General features: G+C 55.2%; 1 protein-coding gene across 4 annotated transcripts in view; it reads right to left on the reverse strand.

The window, feature by feature from the left end:
• Nucleotides 1-6,084: 6,084 nt before the first annotated feature.
• The window catches only part of NFYC (nuclear transcription factor Y subunit gamma), a 35,719-nt gene continuing 27,894 nt past the window's right edge, over nt 6,085-13,909 (reverse strand). For 2 of the 4 annotated variants that reach the window (XM_084274348.1, XM_084274349.1), the window contains exons 6-10: nt 12,432-12,605; nt 11,969-12,127; nt 7,883-7,990; nt 7,084-7,143; nt 6,085-6,556 (exon numbers count right to left, since the gene is read on the reverse strand). In XM_084274348.1, the coding sequence (XP_084130474.1) occupies nt 6,437-6,556; nt 7,084-7,143; nt 7,883-7,990; nt 11,969-12,127; nt 12,432-12,605 (621 nt within the window). In that variant the 3' untranslated portion in view covers nt 6,085-6,436. The remainder of the gene's footprint in view (nt 6,557-7,083; nt 7,144-7,882; nt 7,991-11,968; nt 12,128-12,431; nt 12,606-13,909) is intronic. The other 2 variants (XM_084274350.1, XM_084274351.1) reach the window with 2 other exon arrangements.

Below are 13,909 nucleotides of genomic sequence, written 5' to 3' on the forward strand. Positions count from 1 at the left end.
GGCCGCCGGCCCCGCTCAGGGCACCGCCGCCCGCCGCATGGCCCCGCCGGGGGCCGGCACCGCGGGACGGGGCGACCCCCCCGACTTCCCGTCCCGTCCGGCCCCCACCCCCAGCCCGCCCCTCCCCTGCTCCCGCTGCCGCTGGACGGCGGCGGCTGGTCCCGCTCCCCGGTGCCACCTGCCTTTAGCTGCCCGTCGCCACCGCCGGGCCCTCCCCCCGCTACCGCCCCGCCGGGCCCGGCCCGCCCCGCCGTACCTGGCCCCCGCCCCCGGGGCTCCGCCGGCACCGGGTGGGTGGGGAACGGATGGGGGGGAGGGGTCGCGGGGCCGGCTGCAGGAGCAGCACCCCACAAGGGGGTGGAGGGGTTCCCCCACTGGCACCCCCCCGGCCCGGCTGGGGGGACCCCATGAGGTCACTGGGGAGTGGGGACCTCCTGATGCTCACAGGGTGTCCTGGCCACGGGGCCTGGAGCATCCCAGCAGGGAGCATCCCAAACCACGGCGTGTGGAGCATCCCAGCAGCCAGCATCCCAAACCACGGGGCCTGGAGCATCCCAGCAGCGAGCATCCCAAACCACGGCGTGTGGAGCATCCCAGCAGCCAGCATCCCAAACCACGGGGTGTGGAGCATCCCAGCAGCCAGCATCCCAAACCACGGCGTGTGGAGCATCCCAGCAGCCAGCATCCCAAACCACGGGGTGTGAAGCATCCCACAAGTGAGCATCCCAAAGCACACACGTGGTGTGAGCATCTCCGGAGCCAGTGTCCCTGGGTACCAAGCAAGAAGTTTCCCAGGCATGAGCGTCCCATGCCAGCCAGCACCCAACCTCCCAGGCTGTCTGGCTGCCAGCCCCCCAGGCCAGGGCATCCCCCCTTCTCCTCCCTTGATCTAGATCCAGGAATTGCTGGAAGCACTGCAGTTTGGGACACCCCCCCCCCCCACCCCTAAATACCTACAGAGGGATTTTGTGCGCCATGGGAAGGGCACATCCTCATCCTCCCTGTCCCAGGAGCCCCTCCAGAGCCCGTTCCCCCCTGGGGGTCCCTGCAGCAGCCACACGCTCTGCTCCATTGCTCAAGACGGGGTGCCTGTCGCCCCCTGCCCGCTGCCCGGGGTCTGCGCTCCCGGGGAGGGGAGCAGGGTAAAGGCTTCGGCCAGTGAATTATTTAGCGCGGTGGTTGGAGCTGCCGGCGCTGGCACGGCCCCCGTGAGCACTGCGGTATCCGGGAGGGAACCACACACAATGAATAGATGGGTTCATTTACCCAGGCACGGGGGAAATGGGGCAGGTGACCCCCCCCAGCCTGCAGCTCCCGCTCCAAGGATGCCTCTCCCTCCTCCCACCCCCATGGCAGAGAGATGGGGATGAGCACTGTGGCTCTGGAGGGGGCCAAAATCCCACAAATCAGAACCAAATTCTCCCCCCATGAATCCACAGTGTCTCCTCTGGGATCCCCCACAGCCCTGACTGCTGCAGACCCCAGGGTGCAGCCCCTGGACCGTGGTGCTGGCAGCTCCCTGGTCCCCCCCCCAGCTGCAGCAGGAGCACCCTGACCTTCACCCTGCTGCTGTCGGGTTCAGCGTCTCCCCCTCCCAGCGAGGTTTAGGTTTCACCTGGCCATTGATTAAAGCCTCCTGGGCTGCAGGCAAGGGGAGGGGTGAGGGGCGGCAGAGTTAAGGTGACCTGGAAAGGACTCTGAGGTGGGTGCTGGCTTGAGAGGTGTCAGGGGAGGTGGGAGTTGTTTTATCCCTTCAATTGCAGCCAGATGGGGAATATCCCAGCCCATGTCCTGGCTTTGAAAGGGCAGCATCGGTGGGGCTGGGGGGGAGGAAGAAGAGCTGCTGATGTGTTTCTTCTCCCTTTACACAAAGACATCACTTCTCTAAATGTTTTGCTGGGAGAAGCTGTGCTATCAGCACCCACAGCTGCTTCCTGGCCTCGTGCTGTTCTGCTGGTGCAGGCTGGACCCTGAGCAGCCCCCCTGGGGGGGGTGAAGGGAGCTTTGGAAGGCTGCAGGAGCAGCCAGGTGGGACCAGCGATGCTGGGTGCTCCCCCTGGGGTGGTGGGTTAATGGGAGCTGAGCTGGTGCTGTGGGTCCCCACGCACAGGGAAGTGGCAGGGCCCATCCACACCGTGTCTCCTGGTCCCACCTCGCTCCTGGAGCTGGGAAGTTTGGGGATGGAGCTGGGAGGTTTGGGGATGGAGCCAGAGAGTCCGAATCTACACGGTACCAACCCCTCCATCAGAAGCAGGGGAGGTTTTGGGGAGCTCTGCCAGCTTTGCCCCTCACTGGTCTGGGGTCCCTCAGAGCCACTGGCATCCTCCAGCCCTGATGAAGAGGATACTTCCAAGGGAGTGGGGAGGCCTGTGTGCTTGGAGCCTGCTGCCCTCTTGGGATTGCAGCTCGAGTTCCTGGCACGGCCAGGAGGGCAGGATTTGCATCTACAGGATTTCCAGTAAGTTTTGCAGTCCTGGTATGCGGCTGCAGGGCCCTGGGCTGGGGAGAGGGGCAGGCGGGACTGGGGGGAGCCAGGACTCCTCTCCCGGGCATGGGAACCAGAACAGAGTCCCAGCCTGGCTCCCTGGATGGGGGGATGCTGGGGAGCCCTGGGCAGAGCTGGGGTGGCATCACAGAGGGGCGATGCACCAGCCCCTTCTGTGCGAGGGAGCCTGATTTGGGGCTCAGGGGCTGGGCCAGGCAGAGCTGGAGGGAGGTGGCCTTCGGGGGACCCAGAGCTGGCATTGCCCCAGGAGCTGGGTGAGCACTGGGGACAGCCGGCAGCGCTGGCAGCAGCACAGGGAGGGCTGCAGAGCACCTGCCTCTGCTGAAGGCTTGGCCTCTGCCCAGGGCAATTAGCTCCTGGCGTCGGTGCTCACAAATGCTTTGACAAACAAGTGGCTGGGATGTCCCAGCCTCGCTTCAGAGGGCTCCTTCTCTCCCTCCTTCCCTCCTTCCTTCCCTCCCCTCCCTCCCTCCTTCCCCTCCCTCCCTCCCTCCCTCCCTCCTTCCCTTCCTTCCACCCTTCCCTCCCTCTTTCCCTCCCTCCATCCCGCCACCAGACATGGGACCAGGACCCCTCCGGGCCAGGGGCTGTGGGGCTGTGCTGCCCCAAATCCCAGGCCAAGCCCGGTCCTGGCTCCCAGTGCTGCTGCGGGGCAGTGTCAGCGCTCACCTGCCCCGACCCTGAGCTCAGGAGCGTTGCTGGCAGCTGGGGCACATCCCGGGGTGAGACAGGGATTCTTCCACCCCACTCTGCCACAACACTGCCCGTGTGGGGAGCAGGATGAGTCAGGGACCCTTCTCCCAGCTCTGAGGGTGAGGAGGGAAGAACAGATGAGGACTGTGCACCCCACGGCTCCAGCAGCCTCTGGATGGTTCACAGCCAAATCCCCCCAGCAGCCCCCAGTCCCTGCAGACTGGAGAACCTCTCAGTGGAGAGGAGCCAGTGCTGGTCCCCGAGGAAACCCAGCTCGGGGGCACACCCAGAGCCCGTGCTGGGAGAGAGCTGAGCGGGGGGCAGCCTCACCCCAGCACTTTTCCCTACGTGCCCAGTGGCTCTTGCAGTCCCCGGCCCTCAGGGCTCCCAGTCCCCGAGGCAGCAGCGTGCCCTTCCCCGCAGCCAGCGTTGCCTTGGGAGAGGGTGGCCAGACGCAGCACCCCGAGGAAGGGCAGCTGTCAGCAGCAAACCCCGCAGGAAACCGAGCGGGACGGCTCCTGAGCATCCCTCTCCTGCACGGAGCTTTGTGCTGAGCTCATCAGCCCCGAGGAGAAACGGGAACCCAAACCGCTCCTGGGGGAGGAAAGTGCCGCATCCTCATCAGCTTCCAGCCCCCGGGCCCCTGAAGGGGCCGCCCCCCTCCCCACCCTCACACATCGTCACCTGCAGCCCGGTAGCACCCGCAGAGGTGCCCAGGGAGGGTCCGGTGTCCCTCCCCACCGGCTCCCCCAGCCTCCTGCACCGCCCCACACCGCTCGGTTTGTCACCAGGCGCCCTTGGGAGATCAAACGAAGTTGTGTGTCCTTATAGGGAAGGTTTGGCTCTTATTAAGGCCCGAGGTTTACAGTACCTGTGACAGACAAACGAGGGCAGCTCCCTTCAAAATGCCTTTCCTGCCCGGGTCAGCCGGGGCACTCCTCTGCCAGCGCTAATTACCCCCGTTATTAGCTAAATATTAACACGATCAGCTTCCCTTAACTGCCCGTTAAGTGCTCCTGGATGAGATCAGACTGCGGGCAACCGTGGGGATGATCCAGAGTGTGTTGAACCCGGCAGAGGCTGCGGCTGGGAACCCCCCTCCGCTCAGGGGCAGCGTCTCGCTCCCGTTTTCCGTCCTTCAAGCAATTTACTCCCATTCAATCTGAAACTCTTTCAAGCAAGAGCAACTTCTCTGGGTAAGGAGCTTTCCCTCAGAGGAGCCTCGCCCGCTCCCTCTGCAGCTGCCCGCCCCGGCTGCCCCTTCCCGGAGCCGCAGCGCTCCCCGGCCGCACCAGCCGAGCCCCCGGCTCCGCTCCCTGGCCCCAGCGGAGCGGATCCCTGCCAGCCCAGGATGCTTTGCCAGCGGAGCTGCTCGGGACAGGATCCAGCTCCTCTCGCCGCGCTGGGAGGCACCTTTAGCCGGGACAGGATCCGGCTCTCGGGGACCGACGGCAGCTCGGGGCAGGGGGCGGGGAGGATGCGGGTACCGGGCTGCGGAGCTCCCGGCCGTACACTGGCCCCAGCCTTGGGGAGGGGGGGGAGAAGGAACCGGCCCCCTCGGCCCCTCCCCGGGCAGCGGCCGCCCACGGGTGCCCTCCGGTGGCTGGTCCCGCACGGAGCTTCCACACAAAGTACCTTCCCTGCCCCTATTCCCGGTCCTTTCCGAGCGGAGCAGGAGCCGGGGAAGGCGCCGGGCGGCCCCGCTCGGCTGCTGCAGGGCGCTGCTGGCTCCCAGGCTCTGCGGGACCGCGGAAAAAGGCGAAGAAAGGAGAAAACCGCGATTTCCAAAGCCCAGGAGGTGCAGGTAATGCAGCAAGCTCCCCGGCCTGGCGGGAACAACCTGGCCCAGATTTCGCAGCTGGCACCAGCCAAGTGCTGAAGCGTTGTTTTCCTTCCCTAGCAGCAGCTGCCCCCCGCAGCTCTGTGCTGCTCGCCCCGCATCCCCCCCGCCTGCTGAAGGGGGGGTGCGGCCAGCACCGGGATGCTGGGATACAGGGCTGCCAGTCTCACCCTGGCAGAGCCACAGCAAGCCCCTGCTTCTGCCAGCCCAAAATAGGGGGGGTGGGAACCAGCCCCTGGCTCGGTCGGGGTGCTGCACGGAGCCCCACAGCTTCTCCTGGAGAAAGCCCCCACACAAAGGGTTGGGGTACAAACTCACACCCCTCTTTTAGCCAAGACCCAACACTGCTGGGAGTTGACTTCAACCCGGCCTCTGAAGTTGGCTCAGAACTACCCCAACCCCCCCAGTTCAGTCAGACACCCACCCAGTGGCTGGGGGAGAGGCCTTGGCCCTGCAGGTGGAAGCGCTGGGCTCCGGGGCCCGGATCACAGCACAGCATCTGCATGGAGCACCCACGGCAGGGCAGGCAGCCCCCACCTCACCCCTCACCTTCTCCGGGCAGCCCTTCACCCCTCTTGCTGTTTTCCAGGGACTGAGGATGCTCTTTGCCCAGATGGGGCTCTGGAGCTCAAAGAAAGCACACACATTATCTTACAAAGGGCATTTATTTCATTTTAGGAAGCTTATATATTACATGCATCAACTGAACAAGGGCTAAGGGCAGGGCTGGGCTTTGTCCAGACTTCCATGAGTGTTTCTGGAATAAGCCAGATGAAAAAATCTTTCTCCCTTAGAGAATAAAGTCATAACACAAGGAATGTTTTAATTTTTTGTGTCTTGTTTTCACTTTAATTACTCCTCCCCTACCCCCTCCCCTTGAGCCAATGCTCCAACTTACCAAGAAAGGAGGCAGGAGAAGAAAATCTAATACCTCCCTCTCCCCAAACACCCTAATAAACCACTGAGGGGGGGAGGCCTGAATCTAGCTCTATTCAGAGAAAAAGTACAAAACCAGAACACCAGGAATAAAGCTCTTGCAACGAAGCAGAGGCAGTACCCTTTAATAGTTTTACTTGATAAAAAGATTCTACAAGTTGTTGGTTGAGATGCTACACATCCCTTTTGCTTAGTTCTCTGTGTCATGGGTCTGAACAAGCAGCTGAGTACACTGAAATAGTGATTTCTAAAAATAAAAATACAAATATTGCCTTCTTGTCAGTGTCTGGTGGATATTGTCTCCTACCCACCGGAGGAAGGTGTATAGTGCAGCCTACTATAGGCTGAATATCAAGTAGAGATACAGAGAAGCAGATGTATTGGGACCAGGTTGGTACAGCACAGGTCAGGCTGGGGCGTGTTCCTCTCTGCACAGAGGTGACTGGCTGTCAGGACCCTGCTCAGTCCCCGGTCACCTGCGTGGCTTGGCCGTCTGAGGTCTGGTTGGTGGACTGGATGAACATGGGCTGGGTGATGTCCTGGCCTGCAGGCATGGTCACTTGCTGGATCTGATAGAGTTGCTGGTGGAGACAGGAGGGGAAGAGAAGGGCTGTCAGTTCTCCCCCCAGCCAGCTCGCTCTGTGCACACGCCGTGCATTAACCCCGCGAGTTCAGCGGTGGCACTGACAGCAGCTCTCAGGTCCAAGTAAAACCTGACCCCAAAAACCAGGCCACAAATTGCCAATAGGTATCTGCTGCTAAATTCTAGCACAGTAACACTGTGAATTTTGGATGCCCAAATTGAGTCCAGGCTGCTGATGCAGCCATCAACAGCTAGACGTTAGAGCCTTCATTCCTTAACCAGTCTGGGCTATACTGGATCCCACCCAGAGGGCACTGGAGTAATTTGGAGCAAAGGCAGCAGAACCTGAAGAATCCACCTGAATTAAGATGGCACAACACCCACTCACCCGGCTCCTGGTTAAGGTCTGGAAGCAGTATCAGCATTTTATCAGGAGAAGCCAATTTGCTAGAGCACATGGACTTTGGGAGAGTCTTCCCAGCCCCTGACTTCAAAGGGATGTCACACCAAGCATCAGGTCCTTACCTGTCCATCTGTGAACTGGCTGAACTGCTGCTGTCCTTGCTGGACTTCTGTCTGCGTTATCTACAAGGGTAAGAGAAGAAGGATCATTGCCAGCACTCTGGAGAGGGTTACAACCCCACTAACAAGATTCTGCTGCTGCCTCTCAAGAGCTGTTTTTGACTCTTTCAAACTTCATTACCCACCACGTGGCAAGTTACGGCTCATGCCGCCGGCCCGCAGTCATGCTGGTGCTAACCATGAGCCAGGAACAAAGGACACAGGATTTGGCCCTTACAAAACCAAACACAAGCATGTCCTGTCAGGACTTTCAGGAGGAGAAAGCAGCCTTCAGGATCACAGAAAAGCAGCAGCCTTCCCATCCTCTGAAGGCAGAGAAGAATCCCACAGCGACCGGTCCCAACAAGACCGTGAGACAACCCGCTGGCAGCCACGCTGGTCCTGATGTTCCACCTCTGCAACCGCTTTCCCCTCCCCACCAGAAGAGGTTGTGCCACTGCTCCTCCCTCACCCAGCCAGAAGGAACAGAAGTAAAGAGAAGGCTGATGAACTCAAGTTTTACCTGCAACCAGCTCAGAAGCAGCATGAGACACACACACATACAGATACGCATGCACCACGGCTAAAGGAGACTGCTGCTGTGCTCCTCGCTCCGTTACTCTGATGAAGGGAACAGGAAGGAAAGAAACGCAGGAATCCTACCCCAAGAGTGGCTCAGTTTGTCTGGGATTTGCAGTTTCAGGAGCTAGGGAACAACACTTTTCAACAGTTAAATGTCAGCCCTGCTGTTTTCAGTGCATACCTGCTGTGCATTGGTTGCAAGCGTCTGGATCTGCCCCTGGACTACCTGGGTGCCTGACACAGGTTGGGCTAAGCGGATATACTGCAGCTGGCCAGCATTCAACTGAACCTGGAGACAAGCGGAGGGGGCAGGGGGAAAGACAATTAAACAGGGAACTGTGTAACCTCAAACACACAAACTTGCCTTCTCGTGTCCACAACAGAAGCCAGAGCAACAGATGACACCGGGGGAAAAGCTTCAGTTGGTGAGGAACTAATCACAGAGCCTGCCCAAGCAAGGATGAAGTCTGCAGAGCTCCTGTGGGCTCTTGAAGTTAAGACTTCTTTATCCAGAAGGGGAGCAGTCAGTTAGTAGCCAAAGCATATTAAATCCCTAAATTTCAGATGGGTTTTGTTGAGAACACTTATTTCTTTTTTTCCTTTTGGGTTACAAGAAGCTGGTTACTTCTTCTGATGTATCATTTCACATAAGGAAAACTCAGGGAGCTGAAGGTAACGACACTCCTAGTACATCCTGCCAATAAAAAAGTTATAAAAGAATACAGGGGAATTTTTCACATGAGATGACAAACCCCAGGAATACGGCAAGGTAACACCTGGAAGCTTTAGTGCAAGTTTCTGCCAACACTTGTTGTCCATCCCACTTCACAGGCCAACACTCTGTGTGTCCATCCCTTCTTTGAGAACAACATTCAACCCCTACTTTAGTTCCTCCGACCCTGAGGATTAGATGTCTGGGGGAGTGGGATGAGAAGATGATGTCATCATGGTCCCCTCAGCTCTCACCTTGTGTTTTCTGTGGTACCAGCAGCCAACTCTACCACTACACACCTGGGGAGCAGTACACAGGTCACAGCACTGCTGAGACTGATGCTGAACCGTTCATTTAGTGGTATTTAACTTTAGTACCTTTGGAGTCACAGCTTTAGGGTTAATTATGTATTAAAAAAGTGTTTTGAGGGTTTTTTCATTGGCAAAAGGGGAAAGAAGGACATGGGAAAGCACTTGAAAACTGCTCCCTGACAGAGGTTCAAGTGCCTAGAACATGGTCTTGGCATTTACACAAACGCCACTGACTGCACCAGCTGCATCTAACAGCTCCAATATAATTCCAAGAGCAAATAAACTCCACATGAGCATAAACATTTCAATAAAGAATTTGTTTCTGCACCAAGATCTGCCTGCAGATCATGTTTTCCACACTGGGGGCTTCCTGCATGGATTTGTAACTGCACTGGTGTGGGTGAAAGGCATTTAAAGAGAGCATCGTTCCAGAAATGAGAATGAGCTTCAAAAGAACTCACCCAGCGAGGTTTAGCTAAAATACAGGTTAAATTTAACACAAAGACAAACAAATCATTACCATTTAATTGACATAAACACTTCCAGGCTTTTCTGGCTTTAAAAACTAAAAGCTACCTTTCCAGAGGCAACCCATGGCTCTTGAGTAACTGGGAAAATCGCTGCAGAGAAGCACACTGAGTATCAGGAGCGTGAGGAAAAGCAGCAGAGAACACCAGTAAGATCCTCTCAAGACTCCAGAGGCACTGCTAGTTTTATGAGTGCTTCAAACTGCCCTGTTTGTGTTACAAAGATTCTTTGCAGGAGCGAGAAGGAACCACCAGGAGACAGAAAGAAACTCTAGGGAAGAATAACCTGGGTGCAGAGCAGAGCAGCACTGAGGAGACCCTGTAATGCTGTGAAACTAAACAAGCTGCTCCCCAGGTTTGGGTGCTAAAGAGCTCTTGTAGTGAGCACACGGCTCCATCTTCCATTCTACTCCACGTGCTGGAGGTGAGCAAGGGGAGATGCTTCCTTCAGTATGGTGTGATTCTTCCACACGCTGCCATTAAGGAGAATCCTCTTAATTAGTCAGAGCAGTTCTTCCCCTAGATACAGAAGCGCAAATTGCAACCATCTAACTCAAACACTACTCCTGAGCTGCTCTGGTTTGCAGTCTTGTGCTTGTGAGAGACCCAAGGGTGCCCAAAGACAAAAGATGCCACGCTCTGGCACTCAGCAGGGTCTGTCCCATGCCTGCAGCACAAGAGGACCAGTCACAGGTACCTGTTCTTAGATGCTCCCAGGCAAGAAGGTGGCAGAAGCATTACCAAAAACCAGACACTAATTAAAGAGCTTCCAGTCACACTCCTAAAACACAGGAGCACTTGCAAGAGGATCTACCCATGCAGAGAACAGTGCCTTCTGCACTCACAGCTATGTTTGACCTGGATGATCTCCAAGCCCCCTTCTTGTAGGGAGTTAAGCCTTCACTGGAGACAACTGGAAAACAAAGTCTGATCTGTTCTTCTATAGCTGAAGCAAAGGAGGAGGATGCAACAGTTCAGTTGTAAGGGATTCACTTAGGCTGGGGGTGGAGATCTCCTTCCAAAATGCTCTGAAGAACAAGTATCTTGGAGAGACTTTCATCAGGAAAGGAAGGAAGGGAAGAGCAGCAGTGTCATGGCTTCAGCTGGGATGGGGTTAATTTTCTTCCTAGTAGCAGCACAGTGCTGTGTTTTGGATTAAGGGCAGGAATAATGTTGATAAGGCAGTGATGTTTTGGTTGTTGCCAGGCAATATTTACACTAAGTCAAGGACTTTTCAGCTCCTCACAGCACCTTGCCAGAGAAGAGGCTGGGGGTGCACAAGGAGCTGGGAGGGGACCCAGCCAGGACAGCTGACCCCAACTGGCTACAGAGATATTCCACAGTCACACTCAGTACACAAAATTTGGGGGAAGCTGGCTGGGGGTTCAGACTGCAGCTCAGGAACTACCTGGGCGTTGGTGGTCTGCGGGTGGTGAGCAACTGTGCTGAGCATCTCCTGTTTGGGATGTCCTTACATCCTTATGATGATTATTCTCCTCTTCCTTTTCTGCCATATTGAGCTGTCTTTATCTCAACCTCTGAGTTTTCCCCCCTTGTTTTGCTCCTCCCAATTCCTACCCCATCCCACCAGGCTGGGAGGTTGTTTAACTGATGGCTGGGCTAAGCCATGATGGAATGTAAGAAGAGAGGTGGTGGATAAGGCAGAGAAGAAGAAAGGTCACTCGTAGTAAAGCACCACACGTGGCAAAGCAACTCACTCCCTGTCTGACCAGCACCTTCAGCCGAGCAGTAGGAATGAGCTGAAGATTTAAGAGATGAAAAGAATTTGGAAGTGAATTGGCAAAACCTGGTGACAACCACAAGCTAAACCTCTTCCAAGATGCTGCCTCGAAGCACAACCACCGGCCAGACACGCAGAGGGGAGCTCAGCAAACCTTAAAGAGCCAAACCCATGGGAAAGATCAGCTCTGCCCCAGCTGTGGGGGCACCTCTAGATAACAGAGATCAAAGTGAAACGCTTGTCTTGGTCCCTTGGGCTGACCTTTGGTTGCTGGTTAAGTACACAGAACTGGATGGGGTTTTTTTATTTTAAGAGGTGTGAAATTTTCCAGATGGGAACCAAAAGACTTGGCTTTGTTGTGACTGAGTTACAGGGGGGTGGCAGGGGGGGAGAAGTGACATTTTTCTGACCCACACGTTTACCTAGAACGTTACTGCTGATGCTGAGTACTCAAAATCCCACTCTTAAGATCACAGCAGGTCTGTACTGATGTGAAAGCAAAGAGATCTTTTCTGGTTCTGCAAAGCCATCCTTCCAACCAGCTCTAAGGATTTTGTAGAAATATTTCTTATAGCATAAAATTTATTAATAAACTCACAGATGGCCCCTTTCCCACTCAGCCTGCCAGGTCAGATTGCAGAGGCAGAACCAAGTAAAGGCACAAGAAGTTAATTATGCTTTATTGAAACCACGCTGTAGTAAAGGAGTAAGGTTTATCCAGGAAATATTTCATTTATTGCTTCCTAATCGTAACTGTTTCACTCAGGGGGAAGCGTTGGGGCAACAAATCTGCACTGGATGGGTTAGATTTATTTCCCCCTTCATGTCACACCCTGTTAGTTGTCCTCTCTCAGTGCAGGAAACACACCACTCAATCCAAACTTCCTCTTGCAGATAAAAAAGCATACATATACCATCACACCAGCAGACAGTTTGCTCACAGGACTGTTAAACAGTTCTACCAGTAAAGCCTTACCGGTATCTGCTGGATCTCTCCTGTATTGGTGATGATCTGCTGCATGACTTGCATGGTCTGCCCAGTTCCACTCTGAGCCTGCTGGGTCTGTCCTTGGGGCTGGGCCTGCACTATCTGTACCTGCTGGCCTTCTCCAACCTGCATCGTCACGGGGGTGGTCTGCAGTCAGAACAGGGACAGGGACCGAGCGGGGACTGACCACCAGTGAAACACCCACACAGTACAGAGGCTGCAATGGGCAGAATGCTTTCTAACCCCACCCCCCCCAGGTATGTGTCGATGCTTCAATCACCACAGAGGCAACCCAGGACCTAACGATCCCTTATCAAGGTGTCTCAGCACCTGATCACGACCAGAAAACCCATCTCTGGATTGGCATTGCCTGTGGGACACTGCAACAGGAGCGAGTCCAGGCTCTGGCTCCACAGGAGCACAAAGCCCCTGAGCGCTGCTGGTGCCTCACCTGCCCTTGCTGGGGCTGGGCGATGATGATCTGTCCTGGCTGGATAGTCGTGGTGGACGTGGTGGTCTGTTGTCCTTGCTGCTGTCCCTGAACCTGCACTGCAGCAGGTTGCTGAGCCAGGGTGAAGTAATACTGTACGGGCTCAGCTGGGGTCACAGCCTGACGCACCTCTTCCTGTGGTACAGGGGAGAGAGGGGTAAACAGGGAGGGAACAGGTCAACAGCCCAACACCCCCACCGTGGCTGAAACACCCCTCCACCCTGTAAGCACTTTCCCATGGAGCATGCCTTTAATACCTTGTTTGTAACACTTTAACTAAGTCAACTGGCAATGATAAATCAAAATGGGTTCCCTCATTTATTCAGCTGTATGGAAATCCAGACCATCCCCAGTACCCCAAGCAGAATAACGTAGCCACCAATTTCATTATGAGAAGCAAATGAGTAAAATTACCATTAGTTGGAAACCACACAACTCCTCATCAGTGAGCTCCATCACTACCTGTTATCTTAACACAGGATGAATTGCAAATGCACCAGGAAGACTTACAAACCCCTCAGCTGTCAACTCCCCTCTTCTTAGCCTATGTGCCCAACACCAATCTCAATCCAGCTCCAATGTTAAACCACCAGGAATAAGTGTCATGGACTTGACATATACTTTTGTGCCTTTATTTATTGACTTAAATCCAGCTTTTCCAGAATTACAACTACTTCATTTTATACTGTGCCTTAACAGCCTGATTCTGCTGGTGGCCAGAGTATCTCCCACAGCATGAAAAAACCAGAAGCTCGCTCCCAGAAAGCACAGGCTGTGACACTGCTGGTTTGTTTTATCTAAGCATGTATTTAGGGGAGAAAAACTCCTTATGATTAATGATATTTCAGGCAAAGAAGCAGATTTTCAGAGACTACGTTAAGTGGCAAGCCGTTAACACTCAAGAATCAAAATTCTTAAGCTCCCCAGAGGAGCAGTTGGATCTTGCACCTGATGGAAGATGTGGCTCACCAGATGTTCACTCCATGGCAGAAGGCGTAAACAATCCTCTCCCAGCCACCTCGAGTTCACAGCTGAGAGTGTAGGATGTTTACACGTGCTACTACATGGTGGATTCCCCTTTACACAGGTCTGCTTGCCTCCCCTGCATTAAATGAGGTTTGTTCCAGTATATCCAGCTGGATGGGAAAAGAAGAACTCAGATTAAGCAAGATCAATGTATGTTGTCTAGATGGGCATCAGGCAGGAGTGAAAGAGGCTGTTTGCTCAGATGCTACTCGCTCAGAGACAGCAACTCAAGAAAAGCCTTACTACTGGGATGTTTCTCAGCAGCCCACCTGAAAAACCCCCTCCAAGGATGAAGCAGCTTGCAGGGAGTTGTAACCAAGAAGCGACTTCCAAGCCTGGCTCTCAGAGCCCACACCAGCACTATCCCACCACACCACAAACCACCACAACCAGACACTTCCAATACTTCCTAC

This window comes from Gallinula chloropus, assembly GCF_964237585.1.
Source record: "Gallinula chloropus genome assembly, chromosome: 22".
Lineage (NCBI taxonomy): Eukaryota > Metazoa > Chordata > Aves > Gruiformes > Rallidae > Gallinula > Gallinula chloropus.